This window comes from Varroa destructor, unplaced genomic scaffold (assembly GCF_002443255.2).
Source record: "Varroa destructor unplaced genomic scaffold, Vdes_3.0 BEIS01000002.1, whole genome shotgun sequence".
NCBI classification, from domain to species: Eukaryota; Metazoa; Arthropoda; class Arachnida; order Mesostigmata; family Varroidae; genus Varroa; species Varroa destructor.
In genome coordinates, this window is record NW_019211455.1 from 35610896 (window position 1) to 35634885 (window position 23990).

Sequence of the window (23990 nt, forward strand, 5' to 3'; positions counted from 1 at the left end):
TTTTTCGTTTTTAGTGACTATCCTGAATGTGCGGTGTGTATCCTGAGTTCGGAAGTTATAATAGGTTAATTTAGACTGAACTGAATATATATAGGTCGTTGAATGTCCGACTTTGTGTCGCCCCGATCTCCGCTCTGAGAGTTCAAAGCTTTTGCAACATGTGGCATTCAACTTACCCTGCATTGATTAAAATGTCAGATAATTGTATATTTTGTTCCATAAATAAAAAACTGCTAAAAGCTATTAATACATTTCCGTGCCATTAATATAAGAAAATCTACAGCTCCACTTAGATGCATCTTCCCAACAAATCACACTTTGACCTAACTTAGCATTAATATAACAGTTCGTAGTCTTTGAACAGATCCTGGAAATGGATATTCCAGCATCTTAGCAAATTGAAATTAGCTGTTCCATAGGAATCAACTAACAACTCGCCCTGCTACGTACTAATGCAAGCGACAAAATGGCAGGCTTAACAATTATGTATACTTTTTCGTAACAATAACTCTAGCTATTGATCGAATAAATGGAACTTGTACCAATATCAGTGCACGACAAACGAAAATCTTCATTTTGTTTCTACGTTATTTATTAGACACTCAATAATTTAAGCAAACATTAGCAACAACGAGGAAATGCCCCGTCAACAGGCTGTGAGAACAAGGTTTTATAACAGCAGTCAAAAAAAGTTTTATCCAAACCAGCAGAGGCGCGACGACTTGGCCGATAGTTACTTGTGTTGGAAAAAAAAACGTTGTATTTCTGGTTGGAGGCTGAAGGGCTTTGACCTAAAGGTGGTTCCGCATAGGCAAAACTAAAATATTTAATATTCTTGGTTTTTCTGTGAAAATTCAAAATACTTATACTAGAGCATAGATTACTCTCTCACGATGAGCAGGTCAGGACAATCTGTTTCGAATCGGAGAACTTTAAAAATTCTGAAGTTATTTAATACACTAGACGTAATCTGTTAAACACTTAACCGGAACAGAACAATAGGATTCTCAGAACTGTCTTTATACAGAATAAAATTATTATTTTTTGCCAATATACCGGAAATATGGGGGGTTATTATAACAATAAACATACCTGTATGTTTCGAGTTTTACGTCCGGCATTGCCGTTAGGCTGGCTCCCTGCATCTACTTATGCCCTGCTTAAAACAACGCGTCTCTAAAATTAGCAGACAAATACGTTACCCACTGATAAAGATACTTGGAAAGCCTTTCACATATGCAGCAACTTTACTGTATTTTGCTATTGCTTTTCAACTATCTAGAGAATAACATCGTGATAAATACTGCGACATGTTATTACTAGGACTGTTGATCTATAAGGATAGGTAAGCGATGGTGAAGGATACCAGACGAACTACTCGAAGTTGAAGGTAAATCGATCCCTAAAAATACCAAAGGGAAATTAGTATACGACTTTGATCAATACAAATATCTTGGGCAAATGTATTTTTTTTCTTGGCTTTAAATTAGTATTACGATAAAAATCCTTGCAAAGGTCCGTCCAGTTTCTGATCGTGTCCTGTCAATACTTAAAAGCGAGCGAGCGAGGCAGAACGATTTTATCAGGGAGTTACATCAACTGCTCTATTTACGATTGCAGTAATCTTCATCGAAAAAGATAAGCGCGACAAAATTGTGTACGAATACCTTGAAAGGTCTGTGTAAACTTTTGAAGATCACTATCGATGCCAGATTATATTTTAGTGATCTTAGATGATGGCCAATATTTTCCTATACATACATACATACATACTCGATACAAAGCTCATACATAAATAGGAGTGGAAATACGATCCAAAGCATTGCTGCATTGAACACATCCAAACGTTTATATCGGTACAATCGTTTGATTTCCAATCGGAACCAAGGTCGCTACTTCTGATTTCAGAAAATCCTGGACAAGCCCATTACGGGTTTGGCAAAAGTATTAGTTCGTTTAGGTAATGCGATATTGACTGGTTCTATTATCCAGGAGCGTTCTTACAAACCCAAAATTGTTTGAATGAGTCAAAGGTTTTGGAGTTGGTTGGATAAATTGGCTCAGAAAGGAGCTATGTTTGAATGTTTCAAGGAACGTTGTGTCGCAAATAATGATGAAATCAAATTTACCTCTAAAACATTATAACCCTTCATTTCTCTATTTGTTGCTGTTAATGCCGGTGAATACAGCGTTGGGGCAGTTATCTCGCGTCACACCCGACAGTTATGAAAAAGCGATGCACAGCGCCAGTTAATCATTGGATAAGCTGAGCACAAACACGCACAGATAGGAAAAAAGCTCTAACTATTGTATCTGCGCATCAACGATCGGTAAAGTATATCCCCAAGAAAAAACAAAATAGCTTCTAAGTCTCTCCTAACTATGTTCGGCAAAAAAGGGAAAAGATTAAGAAATAAACGACTCTTCTGCTGGGATATCAGTTTAAGATAGAATACAAAAACACTAGCGAGTTAGGTGCTGCTGATGCTTTAGCGCGGCTTATAGCTAACCGGTGAACTTATCAGATACTGAAACGTCGTAGAGATTACAAGGACTCTCAATATTTCATTCTAAAAACAGCATACTCTCTGTCAGTAACACTGGAAAATATACGATAGGGAATTGAAAGTGACTTGACTCTTCAAGATGTAATTATATACTTTGAAACAGGGCAAGAGCCACAAAGTAAAAAAGATCATGACTTATTATTTTTGACTTATTATAACTACGCAAGTTCTTATTAGTCTAAAAAAAAGATGTATCAAGTTAAGTAATCGTATTGTAACACCAATTTTTTCACAGCCGGAATTATGGGAAGAACTACATACTTCGCATTTATGGTAGCACAAAATCCAATATAAATTCGGGTACTGAATAATAAAAACGAAGCTAAAAACCCAGCCATGACGAAAATGACTACGACTTTTACAGCATTCGCATGTTTTACTTATCCCAAAATGCTATAAAGTGACCATGGGTTACAAATTACTGTGCCAACATTTACCAAGTTCGTCAGGTCAATTGAAATAGAACATTAAACCATTCTACACCATTACCAATTTAATGGGTGGGCCAAAAGTCCGTCTATATTAAAAAGAATTAAAAAAAACTCCCACGAATAACTGAAAAATCAAAATAAGGTTTGCGATTTCCCTTTGATGTCTTAGTGGTCTTAGATCACGAAAAGAAGACAAAGACTACTAAAGCAACATTGGGGCCATTGGGCTCTACAAGGTCATGGACGAAAATTTTAGAATGGTCAAAGTACATGGGTGAAAGAGTTCGGGTCAAAAGTGTCCGGTTTAGACATCTGATGTACTTAGAGGAAAATTTAAAAGGGCTGTCTATGGAGTACAAGTAGAAAGATGTGTGGCATTCAAGATAGCTTAGAAGTGCTACTCTCGAAAAAACTATTACTTGCAGAAAAATTATTGCTTTACAAATTACTCAAAAAGGCCAGTACCGTTTCCAATAGTAAAAGTACAACGAAGAAAGCAAGTACCGGAAAGGTTAATCATGTTACCGAACATGAAAAAATTTATCGAAGAGAGAACCTCGTTAAAAAAAGAGCTGGTGTATATACACACATGTCGAGTAAAGCCTGAAACCGATTTTAGTTGTCTACTAAACTACGATAATACTATTCTATCCTAAATAACAAATATATTAGTCAGCCTGATTGGATGCTGAACCTTTTGCAAAAGCAAAAAAAAATGCAAAGCCCTTTATTCAGGAAATGGGACAAGCCTATTGTATTTATACTGATGATGCAATAACTTGTACAAATTTAGATACTAACAGTTATATACTTCAAAGACCACTTAGAGTTGAAAATAATTATCGTAAGCGAAAATTAAAGGGAGTTGTATACTAGAATAACGAGTATGTAATTTCATTGTTAGAGGTTTAGTATTGTTTTTAAAAATAGATTTATTTCTAAACAAATACTGGAAAAGATGTGTCAATGGCTACAGTACAGCCCGGTTTGTTGCAGGACATTGTGTGCTACAGAGCATCATCACCAAATAACACCATGCTGAATGGCTGATAAGTTAGACTGTTCTTATATTTATATGTTTATTAGAAAATATATCTATTTTGTATGCGAGATTTTTCTTGAAATTTCATTTAATGCACAACTTTGCAATGGACAAATCACAAACCTAACTTAGGTCATTACCGTTAAGTCGAAGCATCGAAAAGTGAACTAAAACTGAAGAAGGATCGTTGAGTATACGCGCAACTCATGTGTTTGGTATTTGTATTGTTCTCTTTGAAAGCAGCTTCTATGGCTGTGAAAAATTTCCTGATATATTGCCTTTAACGTATTCATCGTCTCTTTTACAATGTTAGTCTAATTCATGAGAATTTTAAAGGGTACAGTATTTTAGGAGGGATGCATCTACTTTCAGCAAAGTTTAGACCTGTTACATCAAAAACAGCCGCAGAAAATTTTCTTATGAATGACTATATGGCATCCCTCGTTCGCTTGCAATCCATTAGGCACTGACCTGGAAATTGGCGAACTCGACCTCAGGCTATGCGACGTAGTTCATGTACACATACTTCTGAAGGACATGTTATCCTTAAGTCCTGCAGACGTGCGTACGTACGTATAGTCTTAGTTTCGCTTGACGAGCTGAGTTGCATGGCCCTTCCGAACAGATTGCACGTTGAACGGAATTTCCAATTAGGAATTTGGGAATGTAATCGACTGCAGAGATTAACCTTCAGCGGAAGCAGATTCCCGAGCGGTCAAACGATTTGCTACGGAAAACATCGGTAGCGAAGTGTGCTGCAGGCATGGTACGCAGAGATAGATGCCAGACGATGCAGTATCTCGTGTGCATCGTGCCCTACATCACTACTATTATCGGTCATTGTAACTGCATTAGAGAACAGGGTAGATGAACATCTGAAATCGAATCTATATGGACAGGGATAAAGAAAAAGGGCATATTGTTGAGCCAACTTTGTTTACTCATCCAAAGGCCGGCAACTTGGACATGCTAAAATACCTTAAGCTGATCTCCTGACATTGCTAAAACAACAAATCGGTTGCAGTTTATTTCCATAGGCGCACATAAGCAAAGTCCAGAATGTGACGGTTTATATACGTGCAGGTATGCGAACACTGACGCACTCACACACACATGGTGGTTGTGCCGCTGTTAAAACTCGCTCTACTTTCTAGATAACAACAAATCAACTTAACTTTCTGCGCAGTATTTGTGCATTAAAAGGCAGTATGTCCGTGTTATTTCTAAGGGTTTTTAGAGACTGAGAGTCAAGAATGGCTGAGAAGCGCACTAAATTTTTACATGCTAATATTCTCAGCAGCTAGCAAGTGAGGTGAAGAGCTTGCTAGACTAGTTCAAGCTTCGCTATGCAACGTACGTGTGACGGGGTTGTATCAGACAGAGTTATTTTAAGTAAGTACTGATTCTGCTCAATCCCAAAACGTTCTAACGTTGTTATTAATTATTTATATCTTTGTTTTCAATGTTGTTTTTCATTCAGGCATAGACACGGTAACATTATTTGGAAATCTAGACGAAGTTATTGAGGTCTCATCTCAGTTACTAGCCCGAATGGAAACAGAGCAAAAACGAATGGAGGATGAACAGCGTGTAGGAGCCTGCTTTGGTGAACTCGTTGCCCGCCTTCAAGACATCTATTCACACTATTGTCGAAATCACGATGATGTATCCGGCCTGCTGGCCAGGTACGAGCGAGACGCCGACATCAATCGGTTTCTTCAAAATGGTAAGATATACTTTACACGAGGTTTTTTTTCACTATTTTAGTATATCTGTGTGTCACCACTGTTGAATAACAACAGAAAAGGACGCTTGCGTTTGCCTAATTTTATCGTTAATGCTCCTATAGAATTTCATAGGATTAACAAATGGGGTGATGGTAGAAATGATTCGGAAAGCCAAAGGTTATGTGAAACCAGTCGAAAAGCTATTTTTAGCCAAACTAGTCAACATAGCGGCATTTCTATCGAACAATTACCACAATAAAACTACATAAACATACAAATAATCATTCGGTTTTTCTGACGAATGTTCCGTTAATAATGTTAATATGGCTGAAACTAAAACTGACAAGCTCGTCATTTTTTCACATTCAACAAAAACCTAGGTTTCGTGAGCTATAAAGCAAAACTGGATGAGCTGATTGCACCAACGCTATTGTCATAAGTACTACATTTCTCTGGTGATCACTTACACTTTCTTGGGTCAATATGCGTTTAAAGCTATTTTTTTGTCTAGTAAAAGTCACTGTCAGTATGTTTTTTAGCTCACCTCTAGAAAATTAGCTGTTGTATTTAAGTACTTGGAATCTTTCCGATAGTGGTCCTCTAAACCAGTGATTTTGTTTATATTAAATCTCTAATTCAATGCCACCAGCCAAATTGATACAGTTGCATAAGAGAACATTTCTGTCATGGTTCGAAATATAAAATGGTCAAAGCGTAGTGAAACAGTCAGTATGACATTAGTTTTTTTTACTAGCTTTGAAAGCTAGCGGGTTTCCGGCAAAAATCTGGATGGTACGCACCAGTTGCAAGAGAAAGTCTCTCGACAACTGAAAAATCTCAAATAAAGTAATGGGCGACACGCGACATAAGGGCGCATCTTGCTGGGCAACACATTTGTAATAGGAGCACTTGTTCGATGACTTTCCGCTCACCCAATAAATATACTTTTATTATTAAACAACTTAAAACGTTGTGCCGACGGATTGTGTATTATGTCCACCTGATGTCTTACGTAGAACTGAAGACTCGATGAATAATCCGAGCAAGAGTTATTAGACTCTCAGCCTCGAAGAAAAAAGAAGCGATGATTTTGTGGTTTGCGATGTAAAATTGTTTTACGTTTTTTTGCGCCTTGCTGTACAGTTCATTTCAGCATATCGCTTCTGAATTTGTGAGTCATGGTTTAGTCCTAAGGAAACTGTGTGTAAGCGAAAAAAAACCGTTTACGGGAGCGGCGGTAAGAACGAACACGTAGTCAGCATCCATCGCATTGGCTCCTACTAAACATTGCCAAAAAATTATATAGTTTTCAAATAAATTTCTTGTTTTTAATACTCATGATAAGTTTAATAGGCGCAGTAGTAGGCTGATCGCTGGCTACCCTCGTATTTGATTAATTTACTTTTAAGTGAGCTCGATAGATACTAACATACACGGTTCTAGTGTAGCCTAGATTATATGTTATTGAGGAAGGGACTAAGTGTAATTAATTAAACGAAAAAATCGGCTCTACGTTTGTTTATTATAGAGTCAGAACGAGGTACCTTTTTGTTTGCACCTGTTTGCATAAGAGTAAATGGGGAAAAAAAGCAAACTTTAACTAGTTTTTTCAACGTAACTACTGAATCAGTAAGCTAAGACGTGTGACCAATAACCTACCTGATGGCGCAAAAAGCTGAAGTAAAATGTAAGCCATTTTAAGAGAGATCATTCATTAAACTGGTATAAATGAGTACATTAACTTATATTAAAATCATCTATTTGAACGGTGAAATATATGATTCGTAATTTTTGCTTTATTAGATCTACCAGCAAACTTTGCTCTGGAATGAATATCGTGTGTATGGCTGAAGGTGCAGGTGGAAATCTGTTCGCACGCCATAGTCTGTTCTGTTTACCTAATTCGAATTCAGGCATGTAGGGAAAAACCAGCGTTACGTGAGTACGCTTTTAGAGTACGTTTGTGTAATTCAGAGGGATTGTTTAAAACATGACATAAAACGATACTATATATTGACTGATTGATTTTGGTCTGTTATGCGCTGACGCAGCAGTCGTTTAGGAAAAACTTGTTCATGATAAAACGCTGTGCAAGACCTAAAGTTAGCTCATGATGAAAGGCTATACCTTTCTGTTATTATAGTGCTTCCCATTCGAGACGGTTGCTCGCACCGGAAAAACGTGGGATCTAACATTCGTCTCATAGTAATAACAATGTCTGTTTGTTACTTATTTGAATTCAAATTGGAACAGTCAGTCAATCAACGCGAAATATCTGCGGCCGCCATCTAAGCGATAGATATGTCCAACAGTACCAAAATATTGAAATGAACAGCTTATTTTATAGACAATTTCAATTATTTAATGACTTAGCAAGTGATTATTTAACGGTATACAACAATGAGGCAATTGAACCCTGCTTCAGGGTAGTCATTTTCGAAGTAGTGACAAAGAATTATACCTTTAGCGAATGTTTGAAGACGACGTCAGGCAATTTCGAAACAGACACATAAAATGAAGACTTAGTTTTAAAAATACCACAATAGAATGAAAAACGGCCCGGTGTCGCCTTCGTAGAAGTGTACAAAGCATGGTATAAAGCAGTCTAGCATTTTTCCCCTGTGGGAGAGGGCTTCTCCGATTTTACCCTTCGACACAGGCATTTAAATAAATATTGAGTCAATATGATAGTTATATTAGCATGTATTTAGCCTGAACACTGAAAACTTGGACTAAAGCGGTTTTGTCAAACATGCTTGAGATCAGGTGGTTGAATTATGAGTGATAAGGTGATTTTTTGTGCAGCAGTGGTAAAAAAGCGACTTCAGTAAGGGTCTTGTCTGAGTTTCGCAAGGGCAAGTAGACAGTTTATTTAGAAACATTCCACTTGCCCTTCCATTTTTTTGCAACCTTGCGAAGTTTTAGCATTCAAATCGAAAACGTAGCTCCCTGCCGTTGAGTCATTGAGTTGTTAGTAGAAATGTCGTATCTTACTATATTTATATTTTTCTTCTAAACACTATAATAGCTAAACGGGGTTCGCAGTTTGCTGAACATGATCGACTGCAATAAAAAATCAGTATAAACTAGCGACCATCTTTAGTGAATATATTATACAGTTGAAGAGAGCGTACCTTCCAGGTACAAGCTTTTTTCTCAAATCTTTGCACTCGTATTGATTTGTGAAAGTACAATGTTTTCGCAATGTACTGTCATGAAATAGAAGTTTTCACAGTAACCTTAACGGTTTTTTTTTGGTGATGATTCTTAGTGTAGCTCCCATATACTTCGTAGCCGCGTACCAAGCCTCAGTCCCTTTATGTCCACCTGACGCTACGATGTAGGCCACTTTCGGGACACTTATCAGGAAAGGCTCGTCATTATGCGCCAACCGAATCCCGTGCCCCCTCCCGACAACGGCTCCACCCAACACTTGTCAACCCACGGAATTATCTCTCGCACAAACTAAATGGAAAACGACTTTGTAAAATGCTTACGTGAAGGCGATTGTGCCACTCATGTTGGTGGATTTATGCTAACTATGAGCTCGCAAGTTAGATGTCAAGCCTAGTTATTCCGACTTAAGCTCAACGAACATTTCCGGTCTAACACAAGTGTTTATCCGGCGGCTTTTGCACTAAGAGCGCGCGAAACACTCTAAGGTTGTAGTAGGCTCTGTTACTGCTACACTAGGTTCTCGATGTGTCCCTACGGTAACCTCTATAAAATATATTTGAATTCAATAACAAGAACGCTGCAAATATGTAGTATAGTGAATAAAGTGCACATTTGAACGCATCTTGAACCCAAGCTTAGCATACGTGTCACTTTTAGTTTGAAAGTCTAAAGTCTTTGTAAAACAGTTATAATGTTACTCTCGTTTTACAAGTATAAGTAAAAATCCCAAGTATAAAAAAAAAAAAAAAAAAGTAGTATTATCTACTAGTCTCTAACTTATTATTAGCTTATAGCTCCCTTTCATCAGCTATATATAATGGTTCCCATTTAGTTGAACATTGTTTCAAATGAATCTGGCCAAGCATAAATATCTACATGTATTTAGATACTGACTAGGAGAACGACCGACAGTCTACAGTAATCATAAGGAGTTGTTTATGTTAGTTCGCGTTATGAGTTCCTATATTCCTCGTTTTCGCTTACCTCACGATTCCAGCAAAGGATTACCGTCACAAGTACTGTAACAAACATATTTCGATATAATTCCTACCGACGGTTACGGGAATGAAACTCGATGAATTTGGAATTCGTAAGACGATTTTTTTAGTACGTCTTTATCAAGTTCCTTAGCGTGTGGTATTGTTTTTAAAAATCCTCAGCAAAGCTTTTTAACAATGTGTCATCGTGTGTTTGTTATTCTGCAGGTATCAGCGAAATGCAACGTACAAACAACTGTTTTGATCTGGCATCGGTTCTCATCAAACCTGTGCAACGCATCCTTAAATATCCACTGCTAATTAATGAACTCGAGAAAGCTACTGAGGACGCTCATCCAGACAAACAGCTGTTATTGCAAGCAATGGACGACATGGCAAGGGTATGCACGTTAAAAGCGAGCATCGTACTGGCAACACGGCTATGCTTTCATATATTTTCATAATATTTTTCACTCTTCCAAGGTGGTAGCTTTGCGAAAAAGACATGAAAATTAATTGGCAAGCAAATACAGATAATTTTTTTGTCTAAGTATTGCAGTTTACTAGAAATTGATCCTATTTTATGGAAGTATGTTCGCAGACAATTCCATAATCTTCCCAAAGTGTAATCACTATATAGCTATGACTGTGCTTGCATTCATAACTCTACGGACTAAAATACGAAGCGAAAAACATAACGAAATGAAAAATCTTCTGTAATGATATATTTACTGAACGTGACAAATAACATACATTAGATATATTCCAAAAGCTCGAAGAAAAAAAACGGTCATTTATCAGAAGAATATCTGATTTTTTCTGGAAAGACTTATTCAGTTCAGCGGTAGTAACAGTTCTATGGTGAACGTACATAGAAATAGTAATGGTCAAACATCGGAAGAAAGTACGAAAAAAAGATTCGAATTAGTCAAAAAAAATTAAAACAAATTTTAGATAATAGAAAACACATTTGTGTCGAACTCTGGAAGGTGGTACTACCTAACAAAATCAAATTATCTTCATTTTATTGTTGTCACACTTTTCTGGAAGCGAATACGAAAAGCCATTACACTAGTTACCCCACAGGCCACTTCATGTATTTTTCAACAACTAAATTTCACGGAAACTATTGTTTGTTCGTTATTATATATATAATATAATATTCTTGTTAAAAGTTTTCTGTGTGCATCGACGCTGTTGTAGAATACACACACGATTGTTTACAACCAGTAGCATTCTTCACCTAGATTTGCCGTAACAGCAAATGTCGTGTGCCTCGAACCGGATTCGGCTGTTGATTTAGCTTTATTTTATCCTTAATGTGACTGTTTGTTTATTGATCTCTGATATAATCTTTGAAAACTACGCCGCTTCAACAACATGTGTGCACAACTTTTGTTTAGTGCTTTTATCAAATTTATATTTATATAGGTTCGAGAGGTTTAGCTGTACGTTTTTTCCCATTGGATTAGTAAATCTTATTCGGTGATACATTTGCAGTTGCAACAATGTGTGTTAATGCTCATTAGCAGACTTAACTATTGGCAAAATATCATAATGGCTTCTATTTTTTTGTACAGGTGGCAACCGATATCAACGAAGTGAAGCGCCGAAAGGATCTTGTTTCGAAGTACCGTTCGAACCCTGAGGCCAGCCTCAGTCAAAGGTTGTCCAAATTGAACCTTCATTCTGTGATGAAGAAGTCTACACGACTCACAGTTAAAATGTCCAGCTCACTTGGCTTCACCACTGTTGTACGTGACGAAGATTTTGAGCGCGAAGAGCATCGATTTATTTTGGTAGAAAAAAGCATCAAGAACTTTCTTAAGAGTATGCGGACGTTTTGTGACCAACTGCAAGAGTGTTTGAAAGTTGGACTTCAACTGGCCGAAGATATTTGTGACTTTCATGCCGAACGTTGCAATCTGCCCGAAGTAGACGGGTTCCGGATGGCGCAGCACGCTATTTATGCCGAATATTGGACGGAATTTATTCGAAACATCGAAAAGCATGTTGTCGAAATTCTGCAGAGTGCACTCGAAATGCTGGCAGCTCCACACAAGATCATCGCAAAACGCGAACACAAACTCTTGGATCTGGCGGCCTGTACAGCCCGCACCGAGAAGAACCGAGATGCGACAAGACACAAGGCTTTCGAAGAGGAAGAACAAAGTGCGCGGAACACTTACAATGCTCTTAATAGCCAACTACTCGACGAACTGCCACGGCTCTGCAGCCTCAGTAGTGATCTATTGGGCAGCTGTGTAGATTCGTTCCTTCGTGCACGCAAACTACTTATCGGCCGAATCACAAGCCAACTGCTTGAACTTTGCGAACTGACCGGAGTGAAGGATTCACCGAGTGACGTGCTTGATACGTTTGAGCATAAACACCGTGCCGCTTTGCAAACGTTTAGCGCTTTCTCAATGCTACAACCTAATCTTTCCGGCAACCCCTTCAAGATGGACTCATTTACCAAGGGAAGCAATTTTCTCAGGAAGTCGTTCAACGACAAACATGGGGTGGCTCTAGACCTCGTTCCACAGACTGACGCCCACCGACAGTGGCTAAAGCAGGAGTACGGGGACAATGTGTACACCGTCGCTCTAACAATACAAACGAGTGATCCTAATGAGATATCTCTTAACAAAGGTGAGCACAATGACCTTATCATGAGCAGGTCAATCGTAATGTTTCGAATGCATAACTTAATACTTGCATTTACCAGCTATCAAATGTTTACATACATGTGAAACAACTTCCGTCCTTTATAATGCTACAATCTTTTATCGCAAAGCCTGCTTCAAATGGTGGTCGTTTTGTACTCATAAGCGTTCTTTAATCTATATTAATCACCATTGTCCTTAACTCCTTTGATTGAGTAAGACAACTCAAAGTTTGTCATTGCTTTACACACATCGTACTCGTCCTATACTCTACTAACGTTTCTGGCACCGATTTATTTCTTCTATACATTCGCCTAATATTCCCTGTTTTGCGAAAAACAAGCCTTCCGCATCAGGAACTAAACGGATATATGATTATGTGTATATTATGTGTATCGATTATTGAATGGTTAAATGTAGCATAGGATGCATATTGAAACCTACTTACACCACAGAATCTATGAATTAACTCCGAACGAACAAGCTACACTTTGCATTTCTTTTATTCAAACGTGGTTAATTAGGTACATCCCCCAACATGTCACGTATATGACGCATGAGACCTAATCTTTACGACAAAGCGCGAATAGCTTCATGCACTATTTTGACCATATGGCATCACTATCCGTGTCGTACATTTTAATTATCAATACCTTTATCTAATCGTCTGTCGGGTTTTGTGCCGCATTCTCTGTCACTAGGCGATCTCGTTGGACTGCTCCGTTCGGCAGACCCGTCTGGAAACCCGATGCGTTGGTTTGTCGATAATGGTCGCTGCAAAGGTCTTATTGCAAGTAAACACCTTCTCAGGGACGGCCATAACCGAGTGGTCACGAGTGGTGGACACGCAGTGTCCAGCAGCGGTAGCAGTTTCACTTATTCGACTGCGGTTGCGAACGCTTCGATGGTGATGGCTGTTCCCGGAGTGACCTCGGCCAATGGCGGAGCTGCGCGGCCGACCTCAGGTTCGTTCGCGACAAATCGAGCCACACCAGTGAGACCCACATCACTGACGAGCAATGGCACATCTGTTACTGCTCCTACTCCGGCAGCATCCGCAGGAATCGCAGCGCCAATAGCGTTGGGAAACAGCGTAAATAAGCACCAAGCGGAACTCAGTACCCTGTTCAACAACGCTGTCGGTGCTTCCGCCGATGGCGTTTCTGGCGCGGCCAACATTTCAGCGGTATCTGCTGGTAACAATGTCAAAACCTATTCAAACGGAAATGCATTATACGGTAACGTAGAATCTGCGCTCGGCCTTAGCGATGTCGCACCCCGGGCGTCCGTCGAGGCGCAGTCACTTCAACGACAGAGCGAACGGAACGCCCGGACCTTAGCGGCCGTCAATGGTGAGGGTGTCAAGGTGCGTGAGTTATTTAATGTTTTTCTCCATGATCCTCTTTTCCTGCTCCAACCTATGATGTTTTTGGTTTCGCGACCTACAGCTCTGTATCCTCACGCGAGAGCTTCGCCGATGCTAAAAATCATTCTGTTCAATTATGCTAAATAAAATAGCTAGTTTTGTTCATTATATTTCGCTTTCCTTAGAGCTTACTTTGTACAATTAAGACATAAAATCCAGAAGCTAGGCTTTAAGCCTATGCCGATAGGCTGCACTAGCCTAAAGTGACACGAGAGCGTTTCAACAGAAAATTTATAAAAATGACATCTGTTAAATAAAACAGAACAACTCATCGCAACATCCTCAAGAATGAAGTACATGTAACCTTTATGACATCGACATTTAACGAAAGTATGTAACGATAATATAGCCTTTTTTCACACAGACTGCATCATCGTAGAACATCACTACATTAAAATATGGTAAACGTATCGTAAACATCGTGAGTCACGAATATACGATATATTATATACGCTATATGGCCAAAATATTCGCTGAGATTAAATCGATACGGCCTTGTTGTTGTGTTCATTGCCAAAGAGTTGCTGTCGTGCAGTGACAGATACGTATGCAATAAAAATTAATTCTGCAGGTTTTATTCTAGCTTCTAGGTACACTTTCACCATCTATTACTTCACAGGTGCTGTCAATCTACCCATCGCAACTGCCTTTGCAGCCTTCGAAACGCGTAGTGAATCCGGTAATCAGTAATTTGCCTAATCGCAGTAACCAGAGCGGGGGGCCAAATATTCCCGCCACCAATGCACCCACGTCTCAAACATCCGCCTCTCAGGCCGTCGGTACAAAACGGCTCCATAAGCCTTTACCGGCTTTACCCGTGAAAGAACAGGACAACGTGTATTCAAACCTGGATGCACTCGACAACTGTGATATACAGCCGCAACAGGAACGACGACAACAAATGCAGCAACCTAAGCACGATCCACATTCACTGATCGATGTTCGTCAGAGGCTCGAAGAGGTTGGTGTCACATCGACTGACGTTTTGCTGTTTAGATACACTGTTTCAAATAGAAATATAGAGTGCGTATACGTAAAATTGAATTACCTCGCATATGTCCACCACATATGATATTTATAAAGGAGTTCCACCAAAAATTGATAACAAGTGTTGCAATAAGCAAATGTAGCAACCATACACATAATCTGTCCGATTGGCCTCGTGGCTTGGCGAAGCCATCCATGCCAACAAAGCAATCTCAGAAGCACACTACACTCCGAAATTTCTCCGAAAAAATTCTCCGAAACAATCTCGTACGTTTTCAAACGTACGCTATTATAACGTATCAATATAACAATAGAAATAAATATACGGAAGGTTATCCTAGAGAAGTCAAACTTCCCACTGTTCCTAGGATTGTGCGAATGATCGAATACGTTGCAGGTCCTTGTTACAGTTTAATATTCTTTGCTTATGTACCAGTAGGATTCATGAGTTGATACACATGATTCGAATCAGTCGGCTTTCAAGGGTAGACTGACGGCTCAAGTTCTTACGTAAATAATAATAAATAATACATATATAAAAATAAGTGTCTGTCGTACATTAATACACCCTTACACTTGCCTATTTTGATCTTGACCAATAAACCCAATTGTATTTTCGATCTCGTTGCTTTGCTTGCAGTATTATTACGCTCTCTATAAGCTCGATGAAGTCGGACCTGGTCAGCTTCCACTTGCACAAGGTCAAGTGGTGCTTGTGATCTTCACATGCGACCTTGAAAACAACTCTGAGTGGTGGTTTGTTGAAGATCGCTATGGTAAACAGGGATACGTGCCCGCTTCATACCTCCGAAAATACAAAATGCCCTAGAAGGCTTGCGGCCGGTGATCTATCTGAAAGAATCAATCCCATGCAGTCGTACTGCAGTGAATCAGAAAAAAATATCGAAGTTCGCCTCGGGCGTCGAGAATCTTTTACAAAGAGTGAACTATGAAAAAGAGACATGTGGGTCAGCGCATAAGAGAGATGTGGGTCATTAGAAAATATTCAACATAATAAGAAATAAATGTTGAATTGAGATAGCTATAGGGGCTGCAGTTTAAGAGCAGAAAGTAGTAAGTGCCCAAACCAAAAAAAAAAGACCGTATTCTGCACAACTGGTGCATAACAGCCAAGAGGTGCCTCTATGCTTTGCTTGACGGCCATTTAGTGTTTAGTTAAACAACGAATTTAGAGTCAACGTGACGAAAAACATAGCAACGAGCTGTTAAACACAAACGAAGTCAAGACAACTTCCGTGTCGTTTAAACAAGTCAAGTAAGCGAAGATGATGCTAGCTAGCTAGCTTTAGCAAAGATATATGCGTTGGATATACTAGTTTTCTTTTTTATATTTTGTTATAGCCATTGTAGGATACACACACAGTGCACTTGAAAATATCAGATTTAAATCACTATTTAGAAGAACACACACATATATATATATATATATATATATATATATATATATATATGATGTGCAAGGACTGATCTGGCTCGATTGTTGGGTTCTGGCCATCCTGTGGCCACAGAAGGCCAACCCTGAGTCGGTCAGTCGTGACAACCTTCCATTGAGTATCGAAAGTTTGCCCCCGTAGAAGAGCGAAACTTGGTTTAGAATATGTTCAGGTAGTTTCAGAGCGTTCGACAAACTAGAGGCAAACGTCACGTAAGGAAGGGCCGCAGAAAGGTGTTGTGTCAAGACTTCGCGGGTGATCCTTAAATCTACTAAGTTCTACCCATGACGTGCTTGTTCTGTCTACACGAACTAAGAACGAAGCACGACGACAACAAAAATGAGGGGAAAAATAGCGAATTAAATTTTCAGGACCGTCCATCTTCTTAAGTGCACTGATTGCATGTGGGGATTTTAGCAGTGGAACTCAGGAATAGTCAATTGTGAACAATGAAACTACGTTATCGGAGAAAATGTAGTCTTCTAAATTTGCAAAATCAACTGTAACATATAAAGCTTTTAGTTACAAATAATGGAAAAGCACTAAAGGAGCTCCTGGAGATCAAATCAATACTGTGACAAATAGATACCGTTAGTGTGTATTAGTGGCAGGAGACTACAGGCCATTGGCATTTATTCAAAGTATCACGCTATCGGACGATAAGTCACAGTTGGCAACCAAAAACTACCAGCTTAGCAACGCGGAAAAGAGCAGTTACAGAACGGCGATTTCATGGCGCGTATCATAAGGCCGAGATATTGGTGATCACTGTCGGCCTTGAAATAGGATAGCGAAAAATTAATTAATGACAATGATGACGGTTATGATGAAAACAATCACTGGGGAGTAAGGAAAAGCAAAGGTTAAAACATCTCTAGCCTTTAGTGCTGCCGCTGTGCTTCAACGACGGGACGAAGTCTCATTAAACATACTGTTGTATTATAGGCAATGTTTAGTTATACTGACAGGGAGTGATTACATAACGGAATTCTAGAATTCATGCAAGATTAACATAACGGTCCTGAAAACACCTATCAATTATATAATATATAAGAAAAAGTTGAAAGTAATAAAAAAAACATAATCCTAAAGCTAATCATGGATTATTCCTATTGTAATTATTACAGCCCGGGTTATGGAGAGTGGTATGTGGAGCATAGATTCAGAAGCACATGATAATACTATCGCAGATGCAATGTAGCAAGAACAGACGAAGCGGAGAGAGGCATTTTAAGAAGTGTGAGAATTAGTCATTTCTCATGTTTCAATAATATAATTTATTTGCTAACAATAAAAATAGCATTTTGTGATGAAATACACATCATTGATGCACTCTTTGTTGCTCTTCATCTGCTACGTCATATAAATACAATTTTAATAATGGGTCCTACAAACACACACATGAACACACTCAGTATTAGTGAAACACCGGATCGAAGCGAAATTTATGACTCTTTTTCATGTATCTTCTTTGATGGCTGCGACAGCCGCTTAAATGTTTCTGTACTTCTAAATCTAATCAACAGACCCCTACATACGTCTTGCTACTGCTGCCTGAATTCACGGCCCTAACTATTAAGGGTGCCGCTGCGTTTTAGTATCCATGCACTTACTGGTGCCGCTTCAGTTTGCTGCGTTTGAATGTCTTCATTTTGAATAAATTAGTACGTCTTTCCATTTAGCTTACTGAAAATTTGCAATCACCCATAGAATATTCCAGGTACAGCCAGACCGAGAGCTGGTCCCACGCTTAGACCACCAACGGGTACTTCAAATCCATTTCCGTAGGGCTCAACATAACCACCAAATGCCCCATAGTGTCTGACTGCGGCAACATTAGTATAGCTTTCGCGGGCGCCGTGCAACCCACGATATCCGCCAAATCCTGAAATCAGCACGATACCGAAATGTAGTAACATATATATACTTCGCTTTGAAGACGAGAACTTTACATTTACAGTAATTGATTAGCGATCTCAGTTTACTGACCGGGCAATAAAAATCGTTTCTCAGTATCTTTTTTTTGGTCGTCAGAACTGGGGGTTACAGCCTTCTGTTGTACGTTGTTAGTGGCGGCAACAGCGGCAGTATCCTCCTCGACGTTCTTCTTGAGACTTTGAAGCGTCGCCTCCTGACCTCTCGGTGCTTCAGATTTTAGGTCAGCAATTAGTTCCTTTTTTAGATCTACAGCTGGCACAGCGACATCAGCTATAACTGAAGTAGAAATTCTCCCGCTTCCTAAAGAAGCCGCATGGGCAAAAGCGCCCACACAGAATATCTGTAAAATATAGATGCAAGCATAAAGGCTATGTATGATTAGGCAAAAAATCACCGTACCATTGTCGGTATATAGAAAATATACACAGGTGCATATTTGTCGCGTCAAAGAGCACAAACATAGATGATCTGCGAAATCAACGCATGATTACGCAGATCACAACAACGTTCACGTGTAAAGATTAATATGAATTATGATTTTTGGAAGGAGTTTTTGCAGAAAATCAGAGAAGCAACGTGGATGGATAGTGAAAAATGTAAACAAATTGATCAAGTATAACTATTTGACTCTTGCATGATTAGTAAATCCCTGAACGTCTAACCCTGAGTTAGTCAATTTGGCTGAGTAATCAATAAGACAATTATGTGTGCAATTAAAAAAAACGTAGTCTATTTACGACACAAAAAACGATTTATTTAAATTGATCTGTTTATCATTCGTTAGTTTTAATTAACTGTTTGAAATAGGAATGTAGCTTGCATACATATAAAATTAAATTAGCCTGCTTTTATTTATATAATTTTATAGTTTTAAAAAATTCCTAAAAAAAAGTAAGTGCGATACGCCTGCGTGTCAATCATATACATGACCCGTCCAATTGGTTTCGTAGCCTGACCGACTTTGAAAGCTAGCAATCGCATTACATTTCAATATAAATCCTCTGAGAAAATTTTAAGTGTTAGACAAAATAAATTGAGAAATGGTATTAAGCTTTACTATCGAGATGCTGAAGTAACGATCGCGTTCCGTTAACATGCATAGTTCACTGATGATGTACATTTTTGATAAAAAAAAAAAAAAAAAACTACAAGTGAATAGAAATTCTTGAGATAACATGGATAGATAACAAGTAGCGACAGCACTGATGCAACTCAGTGTCAGCGAAGAATAGGTTCAATCATGGTAAGTAGCTTACTCAAAGCCAATACAAATAAGGCCATCATTATGATGCTGTACAAGGCAAACTTTTACACTGGGAAAGCCATGCTCTACGTATCTCAGACTATAAGCTATAAATCATGGATAGTCTGGTCCAAAAGAGCTTTATCTTGAATGAATGTATCATAAGCATAGATCCATACAGCCCTATTTTTAGAAAGTTATTTGCAATCGTGTAACAGCTATTGTAAAATGGAGAAACTTTTAGATAAAACAAGCAAAGTTAAGGACGTTTTAAGGCAACATATATATAGTTCAGTCTAGCTCAGTTAACACAGTAAAAACAATAAACTCAATCACACTTACCATAAACAGTTTCATATTATCACTGATATATTTGCGGCGGCTAGGAGAAAATCTTTACGCGGGCAGTGTAGCAGCATAAACAGAAGCACCGTTTTTCAGCGAAGCGCAGTTTTAACAGGCGAAGACGACTCCTCATGTCCCCTCACTCTCGAGCAGCGGCGTATTTTACCTCACACATTTGCTTGGCACAGTTTTTCCTGTCATGACTTCGTTCTTAACATCTGATTCTTTCGTTCGGCTTTGCAGTCTGGGTGATTCCGGTGAGCGCTACTGAGTTCATTGACTTCAAGTAATAATTCAAATAAAAAAAAAGCGGCTGGCGATAGGTGTGGCCGCACAGGACACATTGCATTGCTGCCGATCCATTTATCTACTACACAGCCACTGATGACCTGCATGCATCGCTAGATTTATCGCCCAGAATGACACTGATTGACCAAAATAAACTGCTTCAAATGGTATGATGTACTTCAAATGAAGTTCTCGCTGATGCATAGCATCGGGCCCCGATGGGCAATAACACTAACGATCACGAAAATGACAGCGCAAAGAAATGTCGTACACTTCAATGCGTTTAGATATCGTTGCTGTTCAGTAATGAATACAACTCTAGTTAAACTAGCACACTAATGACGATCCGTAGCAATACATATTCATATATGATGTACTGAAACCTCACGGGCGTGTGATGGACATAGCTTAATAAAGTCATACCTTAGTCCTCATAGTAAAGTAGCATTCTTTTTCATTTGTTACCCACTTTAATAACGACTAGACACGATAACAAAGCTTGTAAAAGCAAGAACAGCGCCGCCTATTTATGTTACAACGCCTCGTGATTTTATCGCCTTTTATTTCATACCTGCACCGAAATACAGGCAAGCTATCGACTTTTTTTTTTAAATCAGGTTTAGTTTAGGAAGAGTTAAATTCGGATTCAAATAAAAAATGCAACATCAATCAATGCAAGGATTGCTGCATTATTTCAGTGTATTATTTATAGAAAAATTATCATATCAGAGTATTATTTATAGAAAAATACATTGTTCTTCTTTTCTATATTGAACGAAAGAAAAAGCTTCAGATGAAGTTTATATACGTGTTATGCTGACGACTTCTCGCGAGTATTCAAACGAAAGCTCCTTCTGTATTAAAAAAAAAAGTGAAATCGAGCTTCTTCTTTTAGTCACATTTGGTTATCATTTTATGAAATTAAAACATTAAGGAACAAATGGTTTGGCATTATTTAATATGCTAAAAACTACTGTGGTTTTACCTATACATGGCTGGTACCTCAACTGTTATCAGAACTTCCAAAGCAGCCGCGTCTCAAAAACATGTCTTCGGATATTTCGAGATAATGCCAACATACTTCTTGGCCTCCTGTACTTTAAAAAAAGCAACGAAACTATAGTTAGTAGTTCTATACAGAGCAGTTTTTTTCCCACTTTGAAATATTGTGCAGAGACAACATATACACAGTTGACCGACTCTCAGTCCAGAAGAATCCACGTCTAAAATTGCCAAGACGGTAGCGTCTCGTCATATATAGCATATATATAGCAAGTTAATATATAATAGTCATATATATAGCAAGTTGGTCGCATTTTGTTTGCATTTAGATTTTCGCGCACAACATTTCTACCGAGATTCTTCCAACACGAACGTACCGCCACAGTAAGGCGAAAATGACAAAAAGCCGGGAACGCCCAGAGTATCAGTTTTTTTTTTGATAAAGTGGAATCCGCAACCCAATGTTCTTCGAAAGTTTCGAAATTAAGGCTGTTCATAGTGAATCTAGTTATGTGATCTGCTGCAAAACACTTAATTTTATCCATTTGATCTTCTATACCCATGCGGTTCGCTATCTCAATATCTGGTTGTGGTGGATATTCCACTTGTACGCTCTCACCCACGTTGCCCTTCCATGGCAAGTATATTATGCGCCTTGTAATTAAATTATTGGTAAGCTTCCTCATTGTGTGTATATATACCGTCAATAAGCCTTACATCTTACATGGATGTAAGGCTTATTGGCCTTGATCCCGTTCATATTTATCTAATATACATTTTTCCAAACTGCTATAGAGGCTTTGCCCGTAAGCTAACTTCCACTTGCAGTGGACGCTGCTTGACCAGCATCTACACAGCTTCCTAAATTTGTGCTGTTGGTTCCAATCAGCGGGTTTTCAGTCAATTGACATGGTCATCCGGCCTGGCCCATTTGATAATCACATTTACGATAGCTGCAGGTAACAAGATGAATCTATATTTCACTTAAGCTCAGACATAATCGACGGCATGAAGTGTGAAAGTAATGGTGCCACACTCTTAACATGTTACATTATTCATTCTAAAGGAAATTAAGTGCGCATACAATAATGTAAGGCACATACCTGTTTTTTTGTTAGCGAACGAATTAGCAATATATTAAAGAAGCACGATAGTCTGGTACGAATGGGCCTCGGGTGGTTTCTTGCTTACTGTCTATTACATACGATACTTTATTAGACCAATGTATGTACAATAGATCACATTATCACGGTCTACGTGTAACAACAATGAACGCTAATCACAAACAAGCCATCAGTGACTCGCGTCGAATGTCTCGGCTGTGATAATACACGCAGCACATATGTACCTCCTACACTGGTTACATCGTATTTCAAGAGAAATCTCGATATGTGCCACCAGTATTCTCCAGTCACTGCTAGGTTCCACCAACAACTCGGAATTACATTGATAACGAAAGCTATTTACATGCATACCACAGAAACCTAGTGTATTTAGGAGTGTCACAGACGTTATACACGAAAATTGTGAATAAGGCACGCGTATGGATTTTCTAAGCGTATCTGTCTCACAAAAAAATTGAAAATAAATCTACAAATTTCCTTAACAAATCTCTAATTTTGAAGCATTTTATAGTATAGTTTTTCTGACCTGAAGAAAGATCGTAATTAATATATAACTGCTTGTCTTACCACTGAAAGTGGGTGCAGTCTAATATTATTTTCGCTGAGAGTATACACTAACGGTTCGTAGACCTTTCTGTAGATTTTTCCAAGTAAGGATGAAGAAACTATATAATCATTTTCTACATGTTGGGCAATGTTCAAATGAAAAAACATTACTTAGAGTCCTCAAACACTCAGGCGGTCCTTATGCACTTCGCCGATCATTACAACTAAAGAACAGGATACAGACCGGCATCGCCTATCTCGCCAGATTTAGGAGATTATATATACGAATGGCAGATATACGAAGGACAGCTTAATACAAAAGCCTCCAAGGATCCTTTAACAATCTAGGAAGCAACCTAAATGATACGACAAAACTATAATCGCTGGCAAAATCAATGAAGATGCCATAGATTACCTGTAGACAGATGCCCCTCACCCAGGGCAGCACTTCTTAAATGGCTGGCTAAAAGAAACCTTCAAGTAGGTGGACAATGCCCGCAATATTCTGTAGAAGCGGCAGAAGGCCTGCACATAACTGGTGAACAATATACGGAAGCAGCTAGGGAATCGGTCGTCGCAGATGAGTTGAGGAGTTTGGGCGATCAAAGAGATTTAATATGTAAGAGTTAGGTCGAAAAGATATAACGTCTGAACGTAGCTCCCACTGAACAGGAAGCGAAGATAAGTCCTGACTTGAACTTTAGGAAGTAGAACACGCCTATGTTAAAAAGATACGATCAACTAACTGCCGTACGCTGCAAAATTCTCTTGAACACGAAAACCTAAAAGAGATATTGACGGACGCTTTCAAGACTGCAAAAGCTTTGGGACGTACCATAACCAACAGGCGGAAAATAAGGCGGAAAAAAGTTGAGTTATGGAAATTAGGAAAGTCTTAGCGAAAGACGTCAAGGACGAGAATAACGGTACGTGATTGAAGTCAACACGTTCAACAGGACAACAACAGAAAGTTGACCCAGGGAGAGATTGTGGAGGCGGTTGGAACAAAATCAGCAGAGAGGCCAGAGCTCAGACTACCAGAAGGTGCGA

General features: G+C 38.8%; 2 protein-coding genes and 1 long non-coding RNA gene across 17 annotated transcripts in view; 1 reads left to right on the plus strand and 2 right to left on the minus strand.

Moving 5' to 3' along the window:
• Nucleotides 1-17773, plus strand: part of LOC111244145 (dynamin-binding protein-like) — a 96238-nt gene extending 78465 nt beyond the window's left edge. For 12 of the 15 annotated variants that reach the window (XM_086978664.1, XM_086978659.1, XM_022790881.2 and 9 more), the window contains 6 exons: nucleotides 5521-5766; nucleotides 10150-10322; nucleotides 11502-12573; nucleotides 13289-13953; nucleotides 14633-14974; nucleotides 15641-17550. In XM_086978664.1, coding sequence (XP_086834790.1) covers nucleotides 5521-5766; nucleotides 10150-10322; nucleotides 11502-12573; nucleotides 13289-13953; nucleotides 14633-14974; nucleotides 15641-15829 — 2687 coding nt within the window. In that variant the 3' untranslated portion in view covers nucleotides 15830-17550. Of the gene's footprint in view, nucleotides 1-5520; nucleotides 5767-10149; nucleotides 10323-11501; nucleotides 12574-13288; nucleotides 14120-14377; nucleotides 14975-15640; nucleotides 17551-17581 lie in introns of those variants that run through there. The other 3 variants (XR_015319949.1, XM_086978666.1, XM_022790889.2) reach the window with 3 other exon arrangements.
• LOC147757727 (uncharacterized) lies at nucleotides 1013-10223 on the minus strand. The gene is made up of 3 exons (XR_015319956.1): nucleotides 9929-10223; nucleotides 4512-4927; nucleotides 1013-1176 (listed from the first exon to the last, which is right to left on the minus strand). It is a non-coding gene; the product is annotated as an uncharacterized LOC147757727 (long non-coding RNA).
• On the minus strand, nucleotides 17705-20753 carry LOC111244147 (uncharacterized). Its single transcript, XM_022790891.2, has 3 exons — nucleotides 19978-20753; nucleotides 18444-18732; nucleotides 17705-18339 (listed from the first exon to the last, which is right to left on the minus strand). Exons 1-3 carry the CDS (start codon nucleotides 19990-19992, stop codon nucleotides 18155-18157), a joined length of 489 nt encoding a protein of 162 aa, XP_022646626.1. The 5' UTR covers nucleotides 19993-20753; the 3' UTR covers nucleotides 17705-18154.
• Nucleotides 20754-23990: the final 3237 nt, after the last annotated feature.